Consider the following 20,293-nt stretch of genomic DNA (forward strand, 5'->3'; position numbering starts at 1 on the left):
CTTACTGAAAACTATTATTTATATACACACAATAATTAAAACAACCCTGCAATGTAAGCATATCATAATCACTACATATGGGATATTCCAACATGCAATGAACAAGAACACTGTGTTATAGTTGGACGCAACAATTTTACCCTGTTTCAGATCTTCACTCATCAGCGGGGTTTTTTTTCATTATAGCCTGTTGAGTTCATTCACCTTCTGAACTGGACTTTAAAATAAGTTTTCATTTAATGTTGGAAGCTACAGGAATTCAAGCATTATGTCTTGTCTCTACAGTGATTTTTCTCACAGCCACATGACCCTGGATAGCCTAATGTTCTGCAGGGTAATGTCTGGCAGGTTTAGCAGAGTGTGTGACTGAGATGAGGCAAAGAGCGGGTGAAGAGAACAAGCATGTTTGTGTGAAAAAGGTGTGTTTTTAGAGTGACAGACACTTTCTATGAAATTGCAGCAATTAGGGTTCGGCCCCAGATGACTAAGACAAGAACAGGGCTGTGTTTGTGTGTGTATGTGTTGTGTGTGAGAGAGAGAGAGAGAGAGAGAGAGAGAGAGAGAGAGAGAGAGAGAGAGAGAGAGAGAGAGAGAGAGAGAGAGAGATAAAGTGCGTATTCCTATGAACCTGACTTCTCTCCTTATGTGTTGGAGAATGGGTGACTCAGCACCTTTTAAATATAGCCTCAACTTTTAACTGTTGTCTTTTTCTCCCTCAGCTTGGGTCGAATCTATTATTAATTGTCCCCCATAGACACCTGATGCCCAAACACACACACACACACACACACACACACACACATAGGGCACAGACATTTTCACACAAACCTGCACACAAACACCAGAGGGTAAGACAAACCTGCAGAGAGTGTGACGGCACACAGGCACATGCATGCACAAACACGCACAAAAAATCTTGAGGCCAAAACAAAATCTGCAGAGAGTCTTGCAGAACATGAACACACACCCTCAGAAACACACACATTTTCTCAAGCTTGGAAAAAGCAATAGAGGGCACATCAGGTACTTCCTAACTTCCCCTGAGGTGTCCCAAAAGTACTCCTCTGACTCTGTGCCCCAGCAAAAAACTTAACACGTTGTGCTAGAAATAGATATTTCCCCTTGAAACAGCAAAGGTTGCAGCACCGCACGCTTCAAGAAACATTTAATCTACAATACATCAGCACTGACACTACAGCTGAACTCCATGTGGGACTCAAACTGACATTTCCTATCAGCACTAGAAAGCATCAAACAAGTGAAACATCACAATTTCCTTTTTTCGGATAATCTGAACACAGGGAAAGCGTGAGGCAGAATAGAAGAGTGTCGTCCTTGAAAACTTGCACAGATATGCTCAAAAAAAGACAGATTTTTCGCTGTCACTGTGAGGCAGATGTTACCCAATTATTGCAAAAATAAATGTCACCGAGTGAAATGTTTCATGTCTTAGCTTCTTTCAAAGAGGCACAGTTTTGTACTAAAATAACTACCTTGTTTTCAGATTTACTATTTTGTGTGTTTTTTTTAAATAGTACTCACTTTGGTTTTTAGTTCTCTATCAAATAGTATCGATAAAGCATTCATTGCAAATAAGAGAGGATTAAAAGTGGCAACAACAAGAAGACGTTACCTCCTCCACTGAGATGTAGGCGCTGCTCTGGTGTGTGCATCAGCGAGCATAGCCCGTAGTTTAATGAAATGAGGGAGAGGTGTTGAGACAAGATGAGGAGAAGAAGGAAAAGAAGAAGAGGGGGAGAGCGAGAGAGGGAGGGAGAGGGAGTGGAACAAAACAAAAGGTCCCCTCTGTCAGTAGTTTTCCTAACTGGCCCTCTTTTCCATCTGGATTTACAGGCTGGTTGCGTTTTGGGCCCTGAACAAGAAGAGGCTCCACAATTACCCAAGCTGTGTGTTTATTGCTTTTCTATTTGCGTGTGTGTGTGTGTTTGTGAGTCAATGATGGGCTTTGGCACCAATGACAGTGCTACTAGTGGGTTGCATAACATACTAGCATCACTCTAACACACACACGCACACACACAGCTGGCCATTTTGTGAAAGGAAAAGAAGCAGCTCAATGAAGCCTGAGGGGTTGAGGTGCAGGAAATAAGAGTTTTGGTATAAAGACATACATAGAGTATATACATACACACACAGACATACCTCAACACACCCACCAAGAGCGTAGCGACACACTTTTATAGACCAGCATATGCCCATTTTTCTCTCTGTCTTCAGCGCAAACAAAATCTGTCCATTAAAGCTGTTTATATCTGTCGCTTTCCCATGATCCCTCTGTCTTGTAAAGCCGCTGCTCCAGTTGCCGGGGACGATGAGGAGGGTGCTTGTGGCTATACTTGCTCTGGCGTTGAATGAAAATGAACCTTGGTGGTGAGGAACCAAATGACACGGTTACATAAAGGCCTCAGCCATTCAGAGAAGACAGCAAGGCTTTTATTTGGCATGGCAGTCTGTCACTGTGTGTGTGTGTGTGTGTGTGTGTGTGTGTGTGTGTGGCCTACTTGTGTCAATTATCTAATGGGACGGTTCAAACTTTTCAGCGTTTGATATTCTTTGGATGTAATATTCTACACTGATAATGTGTGTGGATTCATTAGAACAACATGTTTATGTTGAAGGTCCCAGAGTCCAGTGATGTTTTCTCTGAAATGACCTTGTTTAAAAACTGGGCAAAATTCCATCATCTTGTTAATTGTTACTTTTATTATAAGGAAAAAGGAGAAAGTGTTTAAAGAATGAAGAACCTTTAGTCAGGTCAGTGAAAGAATCCAATAGAACTCACATGGAGAACTTAAAAAAAACACCAAGTCATTGTAAACTGGTGGAGAGCCTTTCACCTGTGTTCTAAAAGATGGTCAGGTATCTTGTTTTCACTGATTTCATCTGATTTTCTTGATGACGGTCAAGTATTAAAGTCACCCATAAATATATACTGTATATTCTTTAGTTAGACAGTGTGTGGGAGTCTGCTTTCTGCTGTCCATGGAAACTAAACCCGGTGTGTGTGTGTTGTTTTAAGAGGCAAGGGCTATATTTAAGAAGAAAAAAAACCTGTTCCACAACAAATACACATTTCCTAAACAAACACTTTTTTTTTTTCATTTATGGCACTTTATGTTTTGTTCTGTTTTTTTCCCCCCGTTTTAAAAATTGTGGCATGTTTTTAGATTCTGGCCACTGGTGTGTGTTTGCTGTTTTCATATTGTTGATTGTTCCCATTAGATAGGATAGTGATGGTAGAAAGGTGATGGAAGTATTGTGGTGGGTCTAATGCAACAACATAGGTGTGTTGCAGGGTATGAAATAGGACTATACATTACCCCTGGACCTCATAGTCTACTGCATGAGAATGAAGTTGAAGGTCAGACAGATTTAGGGAGCAGCAGAGCAGCATGTTACATCATCATCTGTTCTGTTTTCTGGCTTGTATTTTATAATGTCCGTGTATAATAGCAACAAACAAGTTCAGAGATTCAACTGTCAAAAGTCTGGCATGGGAGTGCCTTGGCAGATGGTAAAGTAAACGCATGTCTTTGTGTTGAATTGGTTGGGATGTGCGTGTCTGTATAAAGGTGTGTATGTTTGCCTGTGAAGGGCAGGTTGACACAGGTGAACCATGTGTCATGAATGGAGGCAGAAAAGAGTAAATAGGAGCTTCAGGGAGGAAGCTGTACTGTGGACATCTTTTGGGTCAGTGAGCACAAAAGAGTTTGAGTGCACACACACACACACACACACACACACACACACACACACACACACACACACAGGCACATGTTACATAAACCTGTTGTCATTTTGAATCAGGAGAAATGTGTTTTAATAACAGCTTCTTCATTACATAAGACATGTTTTCCTCTGTTAAATTAGGTGAGGAATCTGCTGAGAATAATTATTATTACATGTACTATTCGCTGTAATGCTAATGTCTTCACCCCATCCCCTTAAACTTCTACACTTTCGTTGTACACTGTGCAATGACAATAAAAGGATTTTGATTCTGATAAATGATTCATAACATGCGACTAAGTTCAACCTCAAGTGCTCCTAAAGCCAGTGAACAAGATGGTGAAGCTGCATCAGATTCGAAGCCACAGAAACATTTTGTCACACCAGCTTAGCTAAACACTCAGAACAACCAGAATTAACAGGATAATTCTCTCAGACAAAAATGTCAAGTTAAAATATGGTTCTTCTCATCATATTTCTTTCTTGTAGACGTTTGAAAAGTTAACAGACATCAGATCCCTGCAGAGCTGCAACAAAGTGGCAAACCTGCAGTACGATACGACCTGTGAGGATATAATACGATGCAATGTGATACAAAGTTAGATGTAATGAAAGACTGAGAAATACACTAAAGATCATGCTCCTCGAGGCGCATGTTTAGATCAGTATGATGCGGGCGCCCTATGTGCAGGAGCTGTAGTCCTAAAACCATTGATTGCAGGTTTGACTCCTAATCCGTTCCTATTTGATAAATGCCAAAAGGGCTAAAAATCATCTAAAAGAAAGAGTAACTCAGTAACAGTAGTACTAACTGGCAGTATAACAGTTGCTCCTGTTTTAATGTAAGATTATCTGCAAAGTCAAAGGTATCAATAAAAGGAGTTAATGGATAAGCTTAAATCCAAAATTTGACACGCACACATTGCTTATTTTGTACTTTGTATCCAACTTTAATTTGTTGTGGCATTATGAGGTATGAGGGGAATTAGAGTCACTTACAGTCATTTAGGCTATAAACCAATAAAAAGCTGGACTTTCTCACCCAGTGACACACATGTGAGGTTAGCAACCAACCCAGAAACATACTAGAAAAAAAATGTTTCATCGGATGGCAGAGGCTGTAAACAGATGTCTGAAAGGTCACAGAGTGTGTGTGTGTGTGTGTGTGTCTGTGTGTGTGTGTGTGTGTCTGTGTCTGTGTGTGTGTGTGTGTGTGTGCGTGTGATGATCAAGTGCTCAGTATTATGTCTTTAACCACTGTTTTGCCTTCCTAACTGGTTTCCAAACTTCAGCAAATAGCAATCTTGGTTTATGAACAATGGTTATCATCCTGGCAGCTTAGAGGTTGGATTAGAGAGCCAAGCGGTAAAGTAAGGCAAAGTTACAAAGTGTGTGTGTTTGTGAGTATGCGTATGTGTGCTGAATCATTTTCTCTAACGCGTATCAGACTTGGACAGATACAAAACAACAAACAAGAAAAAAAGAGACTGAGTGGAAGAGGACAGAAGAGGCCAGGTGAAAATAAACACAAAACAAAAGATCTTAAAGACACATTATCCAGGCCTGATGGAGAGGAATGATGGAGAAAAAACATTTGGGGGTTGAGAGCAAGTGTGTGAAAAGTGTTGAGGGAAAAGGAAATGGAAAAATGCAGAACAAAATGTCTTAGTGGATGGTTTACTCACTGTTTTCACTAGGGCAACAGTAGTTGTCAGTGTCTGACTCATTGTGGTAGTAGAGGTCCATCGCCTGTAGGAGAAAAAAAACATTACTCATAAAAAATAGGAGTTTTTTCAAAGACAAGGTATAAAAACATAAAGGATGCAGATTTTACCCAGTGCAGGAGGTATCCCATGTGACATTATAGATACACAGATCCTCCCTGAATTCAGACATATTTAATTACATAATGAAGCTGCTTTTAGTAAGATTCAGACTTCAGATTCACACAGTAAAAATTAACTGACATATTGGGCAACACACTTTTGTTATTGTGTACCAACCCTGCTTATCCAGTTTTGGCATGTCCTGTTTTAATCCAGTTAAATAATAAGGTGTTGTTCACTATGTAGCAGCACAGCCCTGAGGCCTGCAATGTTTTTAAAATCCTAGTAAAACAAATTCAAAAGTAAAGGTTGGTCCAGTTTGAATCAACATTAGGGCTCTTGTATTTTATGTTCATCATGTATTTACAGAATTTAAGTTCAACAAAATTGATGTACATTTTATTCTTTAATAAATGTTCTTTTTCATTAATTTTTCCCTGAAGAAACACACAACTCTTTTTTTAAAGTGGGGCTAATCACTCTTTTGTGAACAACAGGTGCTGGTAAATGAAATTGAGCACCTGTTTGTCTTTAAGTGGTTAAAGCCAGAAAGTTTGGAGACAACAGATCTAGGCCAGCTCGCTCAGCTCTTGAAAAGAGCACAGTGACTGAGAGAGGTCACGTTTTTAAATGGCAAGGCTTTAAATCAGCATAGTGGTTGTGAACCCAGACTTGTTCTTGCCCCAGTTTCAGTTGAATCCCCTACATGACGCGTTTTAATGAGGCTGGGTTTCCAGGGTGAGACTGCTTTAAATCACTGGAGTCCTAAGCTGAAAGAAGTGGGAAACCTCTGCTCTAAGAAACATGACAAAGGAGTATTATTGTGCTTTAGAGAGATGGAAATCTAGTATAAAACTAGTAATTGGCCTTAAATTAAATTCTTCTCATAAAGGTTCAAGATGTTGCATAAAAAAACAAACTATGGTAAAAAAAAAAAACAACTTTGTTATCACCCAATGTATTTAGTACCTGTTCTACAGACAAATATTCTCTGTTAAATATATTGACTTTTTAACATAGATGATAGGATAACATCCTTTTTTATTCTGAAATATTTATTCTATTTTAATAATTGTTTTTTTTAATGTTATGATCAGGTTGGATTGAGGGGAAATGGTTAATTGGTGGAACAGAAAAAAAAATACATTTACCCAACTAGAAAGTTGGATTATTTACAATCATTTGAAAAATTGATTTAAAGTGAATTTAGCGAAGTGAGTGAATTTTAGTCTATACAGTAACTTGTACCTTATTCATTTTATCACTGGAGTGTTCAAAATGTTCGTGTGTTTTAGAGAGACTGAAATCCTGAACCAGTTCTCACTCAGGTCCGGCCATTAATTTATGTAAAAATAAACAAAACATTAAAAAAATTGCTGCATGATTAGGAACAGTGAGATTTAAGTGAAGTGAAGTCAAATCAACTTTATTTATGTATCACATTTATAACAGCCAAGGCGGACCAAAGTGCTGTATAGTAAGTTTGGCATAATACATTATATCCAAACATCGTAAAGAAATGTAAAAATAAATTTAAAATGTTAAAATGCTAAACAATGGTAAAAGTTCCAGTGGACACTGCTGTTGGGATAAAAACACTCAACGAGAGGTAAAGGCCATGGAAAATAAATGAGTTTTTAAAAATTACTGTTACGTTCAAATGCTCAAACACAATGCACTTAAGAGAAGTTAATTAACTATTCTGTAAATAAATATTCCATGTTACTAATATGTAACAATATTAGCCAGTATAGTTGTCGGGCCTTTACGTTTTGTCTTCTCTTACTTGTTTTGACTAGTTGAATCATTTGTTTTCATACCATTATTATTAAGTTAATAATCTTGTAATTAAACAGGTGAAATATGAACCACATTAATGTGCTCTCATGTTAACTTTTATATTTTTGGAGATCGAATGTAGAAAATACCACAACCATGCATGTGGAACAGACACAAATCCAGGCTTATCAGCTTAGGTGCAACTGTTGATTTTAACTTGACCTATTTGATTATAAGAATCAACACACTGACCTGCACGTGGCGTGATGATTGGCTCAGAAACACTCTTGAGTAGAGGGTCACTTACACAAATGTCTCAATAGTAACTACTTACAGGTGTCCTACTTTTCCCTTTTACACTAGAACTGTAAACCTGGTGTTTGCATCTCAGGATGGTCAAGTTATGTCAGATATTAGTTTATTTGGTGACGTGGCTGTCAGTCATCTAAGCTTCAAAGTGTATTTATTAAATAGAGTCTCAGCCTAGTTTGCTATTCATCACTGCAGCTCTTGAAACAGCACTCGTTGTTCCCCAATGGGTGTTTTTCCAAGGCAAGCTGAGGCATGTGTGTGTGTGTGTGTGTGTGTGTGTGTGTGTGTGTGTGTGTGTGTGTGTGTGTGTGTGTAGGCGTGTAGGTGTGTGTGTGTGTGTGTGTGTGTATGTGTGAGGCTATGCTTTCAACACTCTGCCCATTATGCTGGTCATTTCATCTTCTTAAGATTTATAAAATAGCTGACATATAAGCCTAGTAAATCAATCTTTAACTTCTTTTTGGCAATCCGTATACACACATACACATATCCACAGACACACACACATATTGCATGCTGATTTTATGTCAAAATTCTTTACCCTTCATGCCCCTGTTTCTGTTTCATCTGCCTGTTTATCGATTCAGTGTAGAGATCTGATGGAGGGGTATCCATAGCGGTGCTGAGTTGAGGTTTTCGCTTCATAAATATTTCATCACAGGTTTATGTTTTAAAAGAAAGACTGAAAGTTTGGGCTGTTAAAAGGGAGAGAGTGTACTAGGTTGTTGTTTTTTGTTTGTAAGGGTCAAGGAGAGCTAGAGGCTCTGACTGTGAGTCATAAAGTAAAGCATTTCACAGAGGAAAAACAAAAAACAATGTGTTTTATGAATTCTATGTTAAAAAGATACCCCTGAGATACTATAAAATACTCCCTTTATTGACTAAAACATAATACACTTCTTTCTTTCTATCACAATCACTTTCATTGTTCTTTCTATCACTATCATTATTTGTGCAAGATTTCTAAAATAACATAAGTAAATGAAAGACACTGTAAATGATTACTTATGTGTGACATAAGAACTTTCTCAGACTGGTTGGGGGCAGGTTTTGTGGTGAGGTGTGCAAAAAGAGTACAAAGCACAAAGTCATTAAGTATAACCTTACCTCGCTTTGAGTATAGCATTATGCATTGCACAATAACGCAGGGGGTTTATAGCAATTCAAACATATTGGAAACCTTCCGTTAAAAGGTTTTTAACCAAAGAAACAAAGTCGTGTTGTGGTAAATATGAATTACTGGGATTAATCAAGAATAGAAGTAATGTGGTAGTCAAAACTTTTACTGCAGTGAACGAGGCCAACTCATTCACAGCCAAGTGTTCAAAAAAGAATCTGTACAAGGCATGAAAACTTCGACTACAGACAAACTGTATCAAAGACGAAGGTCAGAAGCTGAAATTAACACTCGAAAATGTACAGAAAAAAACGTTTTTTGATAGGAGCACGTTTACATGACATTTATCAATTTTGGCGGCCCCTGTGGGCGAAGAGGTATGACTTATCTTTTTTGCTGTTCCATCTTTTACCTTTGACTGTCTTACTCTCCTTTGAAAAGCACATTATTATTTCTTTATAACTGTCTAACATACTGTACTGCTCACTGCAAAGCTTATAAGAGGAGAATATATATTAAAAAAAGGCTCTTTGAATGCACATTTTTCAGAATCCATCCCAATCTTCTCTGAGACCAGCATTGACAATAACTTAATAGAAAGTCTTCCTCCTGAATTTCTGTGTTTGTTCCTGTTGCTCATAGTGGCACCAGTATTAACTTATTCGTCTTTCATTTCATGAATTTGTCACAACACAAGGGAAAATGTCCTTACAGTGTTTTGAACGAAGAGTCCTATGACAAATTTCTAATATCTTTTCTTTATTTTTTATTTATGTACATCACCTAAAGTATGTCATCACAAAACTACCCAGCTGATTTTTCAATAGAAAACACTCTTCAATTGTACATTACCAACATCTTCAATATTTCAAAATATTAACCCTTTACAGTCTTGCAGATTTCCTGAAATAAGTGTAAGCAATATAATGGTCTGTAAGCACAATAAGCTTGCCTGTGTGCGTTGCCGTGGCTGCCAGGTGTCCTCCATGGTGTAGCTGATGTAGGGTCCGCTGCAGATGGAGCACTCTAGCATGACAGGGCTGGCCATGTAGGGCGAGGCGTGGACCCCCCATGACTGGCACCCTCCCAGGTGGATGTCCGACTCTGCTTCTTTCTGCTTGCTTGTACCGTCACCATGATGACGAGCCAGCATCTTCCATTTCCTGACCTGTAGGTGAGGACAAGCAATATATGTCAAACCCTCCTTGAGGAAAAACGTGCACATTCATCTGCAGCTCTGAAACGGACTTAACAAATAACAAATTGTTATTCACCTAATAACGTATTGTTTAATCTTTAAATGTTTGTTAACATTTTGTTAAAACCACTATTAAAATGAAGGCTTGAAGGCCATCGAAGTCTTAAAAATATACAATTTTAACATAGGGAATAACAAGACAACACAACAAGACAGCACTAAATCAAGATAACCCTAAAAATCCTGTTGAAAAAATTATTTAAGTTGAAAATCTTTACTGATGTTTGTTGTATAAGTTGTTGAGAAAAAATAACTTAGCTAAACTAATTTCAAGAGTACTTAAATATGGTTTTAATCTTTAAACAATTTTGAAAAATTAACAATGAAAGCACCAATGCTAGAGTTAACATCATCAGATTGTAGGAACATATGTTTGGTTCATATTTGGCAAGGTACAGAAAGCAGGGAGAGAGTTAGTATCAGCCTTAATCTTCTTTCATGTGGCAGCTGCACAGCACCATCCTTCTAACGACTCCCAGTGGTCATTTAACATATGACTGGCAACACGGAATGAATAGCCTACGTATCATTATAAAAAAACATAAAAAACCCTTCTCACACACACACACACACACACACACACACACACACACACACACACACACACACACACACACACACACACACACACAGACACACACAGGTAAGAGATGGTGTTGGAGATAAATATAAGATGCATGTGACAAAGAAGCTGAGGTCAAGGTGTGCATAGCTCTAGAGGAAACTAAATTGCACAGATGGATGTGTCAGTGACCTAGAATGGCTGTTATGTAAGGTAAATGGTGTCCTTGGCACACAGAGCACACAGGTTCATAGACGTGCAGCTGTTTGAAACGAGTCTTATCAAGGCCTCTATCAGTGGCTGCTGCTCTGCTGGCCTCTACATCGCCACAACTTGGCAGGGGAAGGAAATGTGTGTGTGCATGTGTATTAGAGTCCAAACTTGCAACATGGCAAAGAAAACATTTCCCGTGTGTGAATGGATGCTCCCTCGACAGATCCTTTCAGCGCCAATTTATAGCTATAAATTGTACAATACTGACTGTTTTGATCACTAGAGGATACAAATATACTAGGATATATTATTATGTAATAACAGTGTGTAAATGTGCCAGCTAACTCCACAGCGCACAAGATATATCATTTGCCCACTGATAACAAGATATGATATGGTCCCATTGTATGCCCTTTTTGGGGTTCACATCTATTTTATGTGCCTAGTAAAGTATATTCACAATCTCCTGTTTTCATGTGCTGCTGCTCCATGCAGGCTCTCTCATCTGCCTGTATTCAACGCTCAGAGAGAGAGAGAGAAAAAAAGGGTCCCCATGTGTGCCAAGTCTGATCTGATTATGTCCCGCCCCTTTTGCCATATTGGGAATGCTACAGTCAGTCTGAAGGGAGCTTCTGCTTGCTACAACGAGCTTGTCTTGTGATGTCACTCCACACATTTTAAACAAGGGGGGCAAGGGACCGAGCGTTTCATGCAGCTATTGCAACACCTAACAGGAAGAGGAAGGAGAAGCCACATTTCCGCAGACATTGAATTTTTGCAAGTAAATGTGCCTAAACATGCACAAGAAACCTGGAAAACACACTAAAGAGCATATTAAAAGAGAAAAAAATATCATATGGGACTTTTAAATCCAATGACTAAAAAAAGAAAAGAAAAAAACACCTCCCTTTTTTATGGAGATTACCATGTTGTACCAATTTCTTGTCAAGCTCGCCAACAGAAAGTCAAAGTCCATTTCCCAAAATGTCAAACTATTCCTTTAATATATTATTTAAACGGACAGGCAAGGTGTGTATATCTATAACAACCAGAATTGGCACTTGAGACAATTAAATAGGCCTAAAACAACCTATCCTGAAAAATGTTACGTCATGACCAAACATCCAGCTGAGAGTTCATTATTTGTTGAATTTATAACTTATTTATTTAATTTATTATTTAATTTATTTATTAAAAACATACAGATATTGTATACACAATGAATCCTGTAGCAAAATGATACTAAACAACACAACAACATTTAGAGGCAATATTTCATAATATTATGTAATGGGGTTGTTAACTGGCTGAACTGTACATTATCATGCAGAGTATCCTTTACTGTAGAACCTCCTTCTGAACTTTGTTCCACAGTCGGTACTCTGAATTCTTTCATATAGTAAGAAACTTTGAGCTGAGGAAGTACAGCCATGCACATATATATGCACAGCTTTATGAGACTCTCCTTCCTCTTGACCCTCTGTCTTGCCCTTTGACTTGGTTTTGTGCTGCAACCCTTTAAGACAACAGTGTCATTAGCTATGTTACAGAAGACTTTTTTAAAGACCTGCTCTTTCACCTCGTAAACTCAGGATGCAATATAGTCCAGGGAAACGTTCATACGAAGACCAGGATGTACACATCAGCCACCCAGTCCCATAAATCAAGAAATAAAAACATCACACTCCACATCCAGACCTCATCAGCCCACATCCCAACCTCACTTCACCAACCCGTTTGACCGTCCTCTGCCTGTGTCCTATCCCCCCTATCGATGAAAAACAACCCCAAGTATCAGTCATTAACAAAGTATCCATTTACTCACATACACAATATTTAGATTTTGTTTGGACAGACATATTTGGTCATTTTGGTTCGAAGCTCTCTCAGGTCTGTTTATTCAGAAAAAGGCTAGCTCCAAAACTATTGCAGCCTCAGGCGAATCTGGAAGTGAGGGACAAGGTTTCTTTGAAATAGTTTTTTTCAATGATTGGTATGATTGGTCAATCATGTTTGGGCGTAGTGGTATGAAGCAAAACTGTCAAATTGCAGAGCAAGAAAGCAGAAAAAACTGTGAAAGTGACACTAACAGTAACATTGAAGCACAGCCAATAAATTCTACTTATCACCTCTCCAAGCTGAAATCTGCACATGAATGCACTTGGAAATTTTCTACCACAGCTCTTTACTTGTATCTCTAGTTGTTGAAATGAGAACTACAAGAGGAATTGGCCTCGGTGTCTTTTATAAGTTATCTGGATATTTGCAGGCTTGCTTTACCCAAGTTTAAAAAATAATGGCCGTCAGCTCCGTTAGATAATGTCACTCATTTCACTTCTCAGACTCTTTTACAAGTTGGGATACCTTCCTTTTGGTGGCTGCATTATTTTGAACTGTAGGCTATTCATGGATCTTATGGATTTGAGCTCTTTACACAGCCAAAGGGACATCTTAAGGCTGAGCTGCACCGGGAATGCGACAACAGTAGTTTAACCAACAGGTCCGAGCAACAAACTGCTTTTAACAAAGCACATGTTGTCCATGTAGAATCAGATCAGGTCAACTCTGAGCTGGGTTGCTGAGTGTGAGCCTTAATCCCAGCTCACTGTAAATTAGTCTCAATAGAGCTGAGTATGTGAATGGAAGAGACATTTTTTTACAGTGCTTAGTCAGGGTTCTCCTGAGCCTTTGTGGCGAAGCAGTTTTGTTGTTAGCTCTGGAGCATCAAGATGGAGGAAGGGATTAGCTGGGTTCTCAGGGTAGATTAGAAGAACAATAATTCTCAAAGTCCTTCACAATAAGACTCCAAGCAGAGGATGCTCCTTGTATTTCTAGTAGGCCAAGGTCAGAGGGGATAAAGAGGGAGGAGGGAGAGGGATGATGGGTCTGCTTATGCTGGTTTACTGGATTTATCACTGAGGTGAGGGAACTGGAATGTACAGTATATGTAGCCTAAATTTAATTGTAAAACAAATACAATTTCAACTCACATTTCTCAATCATCTGGCATTGAAATGTTTCAAAATAAAATGTATTACTCCTTCTGGTATACTTGTATTGCCTTCATATTAATCATTCTGTAAGTGTGTTGAATTTATCTGTTGGGTGTATCAAACCAGACACATTAGTCAGAATAGTGTTCAACATTACAAACAACCTGCCTTCCTTTACTTTCTGCAGCTTCCCCTCTAGCTTTTTATTGCTAGGATTAGGATTAGCTGCAACACGACAATGAGGAATCACAGATCCCCCCATATCACAACAAATCCAGGAGACTGCAGCCAAGTTATGAAGTACCTTCTCTTTGCTTTAGTTTCCCTATTTGGCAAAAAGCCTTGTATACTGCAGCAGCACCAGCAATGGAAACAAATGCACTGAACCATTTTTGGGGTGAGTGTACATCTACTGTAAGCAAAGACGAGAGATCATGCAGGAAAAGCAATTCCAACTTTATTACTCCAACCACATTCTTCTACTGCCAGAGAACTTGGCTGTGGAACAAAAGAATAGCAAAGGATTAGCAGTTTTCCATTGCTTAGCATATGCTAAACAGTGGCAGTTTAGATCTGCTTTCCAAACCCTTGGAGGGTTCCCTCATTTAAATGCTGCTCAAGTATGTTCAAATCAGAGGAGGGGAAAATATGAGTCTTAGCAGTGGGGGGGGGGGCAAGAAAACATCAACATTGTAAGGGATAGGGGGCCCATTTTAAAAAGGGAATATAGAATATAGAGATGTTGAGGGTTTAAAAAAGAATCATTAATATTTATAATTACATTACAAGTGGGAAAAGTAGGAGTTAGCCAGACTGATACAAACAGGCTTTCTATGAGCGCTAAACTGGCAACTCACTAGTTTCAATACCAAATAAAGAATTAGGGAGAATTAGTAGAATTTGACTTTTTGATGTTATTTGGACTGAATGTTAAAGTATTCTTGTCATTAATGGGAAGCAAAACGTTTTGAGTAAATTAGCTGCACTAATCAAAAGAGTATAAACAGAAATGCAGCTTGAAATGCAAAAGCATTCCTTTGTGGCATTGCTCCTGGCATGCATGAAGATTTTGGCTCCCAGAACTCTTTGTGTAACTCTCTGAATTAAATGTAGTTAGAGTTTGTGGGTTGTTCTTGCTTTTTTTCACATGTCAAATACAAGCTAAACAATGGAGTTCAAGTTTTTTGCAGGGCTTTTGGCAGCTGAGGAGAGGAGCATGTATTGGTTAGCAGAGACTGTGACGAAGTTCAATAGGGTTACCTGAAATAGCCTTGCAATATATGATATTGTTGTTGCTGAAAGAGCATCTATGGGCAAAAAAAACGTCGGTAAACTATCAACTACTTCAACCAGATCAGCATAGAATCCAGATGTTCCACTCATTTGACACAGTTTAACCTTAAACTGTGTGAGAGATTTTTTTTTTTTTTTCAGTTTGTACTCTCACCTATGAAATGTCAGCAAAGTGCTAGTGAAATGTACAAGTAAAATGATCTTTGGATATGACACACACTTCATGAACCATTAGCTCCATTAAGATGTGAACTGTGTGCTTCTCAGAATTATTGTAAGTACTAAGCACCTTGGCGATAAGACTAATTTAAGAGCCATAGTCCAAAGTACAAAGTGCAGCAGCTACGTATTCTCATGTCACAGAGAAAACATCAAAACATCAAAATCTTTTGATGTGACGCAATCGCTGAGATTTATTTGCACTTGACAGGGTCTTTCAATAAGCCCACCATCATTACCTCATTCACTGAATCAGACATAGCAATAGCATTTGTCCAACACAGCTCAGCCCACAGGGTCTTGTCACTACGGAGGGGGAACAAGTGAGGAGTTTTTCTTGTATTCCTCTGTTTTGTCTTGATGGAGAATGACACAGTGCAGACAACTTACATGATTTAATACATCCGTTTAAAGCCTGGTAATCTGAACATTTTTTAATGGTGGGGACAAAGGAAGAAGCTGAAATTATCTGATAAATGACGTAAGCCTTTTCCTGCATCCGATTAAATGTCTAGAAATTCATCTGCAGTTTTTCGCCTTCTTCATTATGCCACCACTTACAGCTGAGATCTAATCAATAGTCACCAACATTTCTCAGGGAGTAGATAACAATCACTGTTCTTCGAGGACACGGTTGGTTTCTCTCATCACTGTGGATGCCCCCCCCCCCCCCTCCTCGCTCGTCTTTGCTTCACTTCCGGCTCTACTCATGTCTCCCAGCCTCTCACTTTTTTTCCGTGCATGAATGAGTTGGAGATTAACACAAATGGGACCACATTGTATTGGCCTCTTGCTAACATTGGGATCACTTGATTCAGTATTTCCAGATCATCTGTTTAACCAACATTACAATGCAAAGAGAATATTCTAATAGTGAATTTATTCACTTTAAAGCCCTGGTTTGTACCAAAACTTGCCTGAAGTTAGGACAACACTACTAGCCAACAAAACGATTGCATTGTACTTCTATTATCATTTATAATACACATGTACTTTCATCAGGAAATACAGTTTGTCAAATAGTGCAGTGTTTTAACAACAGGTTAATCGTTTAAGTAACGGTATAGTTTACATAGGCTATGATTTATAGAAATGTAATTGTTGTATTTTTGCTGTGTAGCAGTGAGAACATCTACGGCTCATCTCTGGCACACGTTTTTGAAACACAAGAACAAGGCCATCATGGCAGGGCAGTGGAAATGTACCTCCCTTATTATTGTTGGGGGGGGGGGGGGGGGGGGGGGGGGGGGGGGGGGCTGTAAAATAAACCTTCTCTTTACAGTCTTTTACTTTCCAGGTTGTATTTCACTGTACATACAACACATTTAAAACTGCTATACATAAGGGCTTGAAACATATTACTGAAGCTGCTATTGGATTAGAGATAAAACCGAGACTGTAAGACAATCAAGATAACATGTCAGGACAACAAGCTGTCAGCAGAAGTTAATGTTCTTTTCTTTTTCTGATGAAGTCTTCTGCTTGATGTTAGAGATGAGTGAAAAGGCTGCGTTTGCGTTAACTTTGTGTGTGTGTGTGTGTGTGTGTGTGTGTGTGTGTGTGTGGGTGTGTGTGTGTGTGTGTGTGTGTGTGTAGGTGTGTGTGGGCGTGTGTGTGTGTGTGGAGTATCTGAGAGTCTGTTGGTGAGTACGCAGGACAGTACAGGACGTTCTTATCAGGAGAATTTATATGCTTTTGATTTCTGCTCATGCTCGAGCGCTGGGGCAAAAGCTCTGACCTCATCCTCTATCTTCTAATAAAACTGTCCTCTCAGCTCTCCTCTTTTCTCTCTCCATAGATCACTGCTGTTTACCTCTTTATGTCTTTCCCCTCAGCTCCAACAAAAATTAATCTGATCTTATTTCTCCTTTACAGCCATTTAAGTTTTGTCCATTTTTTTATTCCAATTTCTTCCTTTTACCACCATTACCCATATTTCTTACAGTTCACTTTACCTCCTCCTTGCCCTCATTTTATCTCCACTTATCATGTGGAGTCATGAATTTAGTACACTGATGTTATAACATAATAACATCAGGGCCATAAAGTGGGTCTATATTTAGCCTTAGGCTCTGACAAGGCTATGCAAAGGGTCAAGGCTAAGCAAAATTAGCTGCATTTAAACAACAATAATTTGATAAAAAGCCACAGTGATGGATTTTTTGAAAAGAGGGAAGAGGTGCTGAAGGTTGTAGGAGCAGTTTTGGAAGGAAAAAAAGTACAGATGATTTGGTTGATCCAAATCTTTGTGTGTGTGTGTGTGTGTGTGTGTAGGTGTGTGTGTGTGTGTGTGTGTGTATATACTTTTATTTCAGTTCAGATGTAGCTCAATTGGTAACAAAACGTGGCCAAATACAGAGCAACATTTTCAAAAGCTTGTTGTCACGATGACAGAAAAAAATAAATAACAAAAAAAAAACCCTCTAGGGGAAAAAAAGAAATACTTTTCAAGGCTTACATCATCAGACTAAACAGTATCATTGTATCAGACCATGACAAATGTCCCCAGAGCTTTCCTTTCTGTCTCATTCATCATTTAAGAGTAAGCTGACGCCGTCTGTCATCGCCTGCTGTCTTATTCATCTCCTCCTCCCCCTCGTGTGACAGCAACATTTCGGCATCATCAGCCTATACGTACTTAAGTCAGAGTCTGAGACATTTGTTTGCTGAGGACTGATATGGTTCACTTTGATGGTTCTGACAAATGTCATAGTGAAGTTTGAATCATTTGAGTGAGGATATGGGAGGCTGGCTGGAGAGCAGAGTGGTGGGTTTGTCTTATGTTTCTATTACTGCTCCATTTGTCTGCACGTTTTTGGCAGACACACTTTGAAGGCCAGAGCTGGTATTTGTTCAGTGTTTCAACAGAGTGTACTGTGCTATGGTACAGTGTGACGGGAACATACAGAACATGACGTCTGGATTATATTGGTAAAAAAAAAAAAGTCAAACAGATTAAAAGTGTATGCCATTCAATCTTATAAGTATGCATCTAACATCACGTTAGTTTGTAAGTCAATCATTTATGGAGTCATAAATCACAAACTGCATACAGGAAAGGACAGGTACTTTCAGTCCAGCATGTCAGCTACCTCGATCTTGATCAGTGGTACAATTTAGACATATGAAAGTCTTATCTAACATATAAGTTCACTTATAGCATAATATCTGTTCAGATCCTATTCCTAACCTGAGCAAATTGTTCAACATGTCCAAATGTCAAGTGTTAGCATGTGTTTATTTATTCTACTTATAAAAATGTGCATGCTTTATTTTCAATATTAAGGCAGGTGTTTCTGGTAAATCAGCTATTATATTTTTAAAAAATCTAACTTTTTGATTATTGCATTGCTTTATTTACAAAGTTCAACAATGAACAAACTTAACTGCTTTATCTTTTGGAGACCAACAGCATGTCTTTTTTTAACTGCAAACTTGAGTAGAGGGTGATACTGAGCTTTGGGCAACTGAGCAAGTTATCATATTTGGAGAGTGGAGATTACAAAGTGTGCTAGTAGGTGAGTCTTGTTTTACTCCACATTGACTCTGTATTGCCTTGCAAAAATACCATGCACGCATATCCGAGGAAAGTTTAAGTGTTGGGTGCTGAACAAAAAACATCCAAAGAGGAGCTGGCATGCCAGAAGCTGCTCCAATTAATTTAATTGAATGGAAAAATCCCCACATGTAATGTTTCGGGTCCCTCACCCTTCATCGGACATGAGAGTCACGTCTGTTTGCCTTCACACACACTCTGCTGTGAAATGACTCACCAGAGCACCCTCCTCTCTAACCCCCTGATCCCACTTTATAGCAACACCCATTTATTCTCCACGCCCGCCCGCACACAAACACACATCACAAACACACATACTGCTAATCTCCAGCGAGACATTAGTGACAGATCTATTGGCTGTGAGGGCGAGCGGTAGAATTGATAGAGAGATAGAGTGAGACGGGAGGGCCCTGGAAGGAAGGGAACTTTTTTTTTTAAAAATGGAGAAAATAAAGGTGCTGCAGGAAAATGAATGGAGTAATGGACAACAGCACATTGGTGTTTTATAATCCTACACACTTCAACATTGTTTGGCAGTGAACACACACTCACATGCAAACACTCAAAGTACAGCGTGGCTTTGTCTCGCTGGGACAGTGATGACTCATTCTTGCCTGTCACCCATGGGACTCGAGAGGCACACACACAAACACAAAGGGGGGGAAGAACCACTAGAAGGTGTGATGATTGATAGGAGTGGGATAGCTAATATGATTGCAGTTGCATAACCAAGGACAAGCTGGACACTTGGTGAGCGAATTTATGTCATGTTTGTTGACAGTTTTATATTCACACCTCCTTCTGGGATTTATTTGTTTTTATATGTTTTTGCTATATTTTTAATACAAAACATTCTGCTGAGTTTGTGCATCCTGTTCTAAATTCAGAAACACACGCCCCTGGTGAGCAACTACAACAACAACAGGCCCTTTGAAACAACGCCTCAGCCCTCAGTTCCGAATGTTTATGTTACGTAATAAAACTCAATGGTAGAGCTTAAACACCAAAGGACAAAAAACAAGAATGTATTTAGTCCGGTTAGTATCTTATATGCTACATATTTTTTTCAGTACACTTAAAGGGAGACGTCCAAAATGAATGAAAATATATTTTTTCAATGAATATAGGGGCAGCCGTTATGTCAAAATTATCCTTATTTCTTTATTTATCACTTGGAGTTTTTAGAAAGCTTTCTTTAATAAGGTTAAATTGGCATATGTGCAAATTATTGTCAAAATTAAAGTATCCACACTAAAGCTATAGTATAGGTAGCTTAAGTGAAAGCTGTAGTTATGATTCCCCTTTTTTGAAACTTAAATCTGATTTTGTTATTTCAGGGTCCTGAGCGAGCACAGTTAAGTCACCAGTCCTGTTCTCATTAGTTACAGAGTTCTTTACTTTTAACATGCTTAATG

General features: G+C 38.8%; 1 protein-coding gene across 3 annotated transcripts in view; it reads right to left on the reverse strand.

Moving 5' to 3' along the window:
- Positions 1-20,293, reverse strand: part of sgk1 (serum/glucocorticoid regulated kinase 1) — a 33,270-nt gene that overhangs the window by 6,777 nt on the left and 6,200 nt on the right. The window contains exons 4-5 of one of the 3 annotated variants that reach the window (XM_079336926.1): positions 9,737-9,952; positions 5,436-5,499 (exon numbers count right to left, since the gene is read on the reverse strand). In XM_079336926.1, the coding sequence (XP_079193052.1) occupies positions 5,436-5,499; positions 9,737-9,952 (280 nt within the window). Of the gene's footprint in view, positions 1-1,633; positions 2,134-2,163; positions 2,616-5,435; positions 5,500-9,736; positions 9,953-20,293 lie in introns of those variants that run through there. The other 2 variants (XM_079336925.1, XM_079336923.1) reach the window with 2 other exon arrangements.

Source organism: Symphodus melops (assembly GCF_947650265.1).
Source record: "Symphodus melops genome assembly, chromosome: 1".
NCBI lineage: Eukaryota > Metazoa > Chordata > Actinopteri > Labriformes > Labridae > Symphodus > Symphodus melops.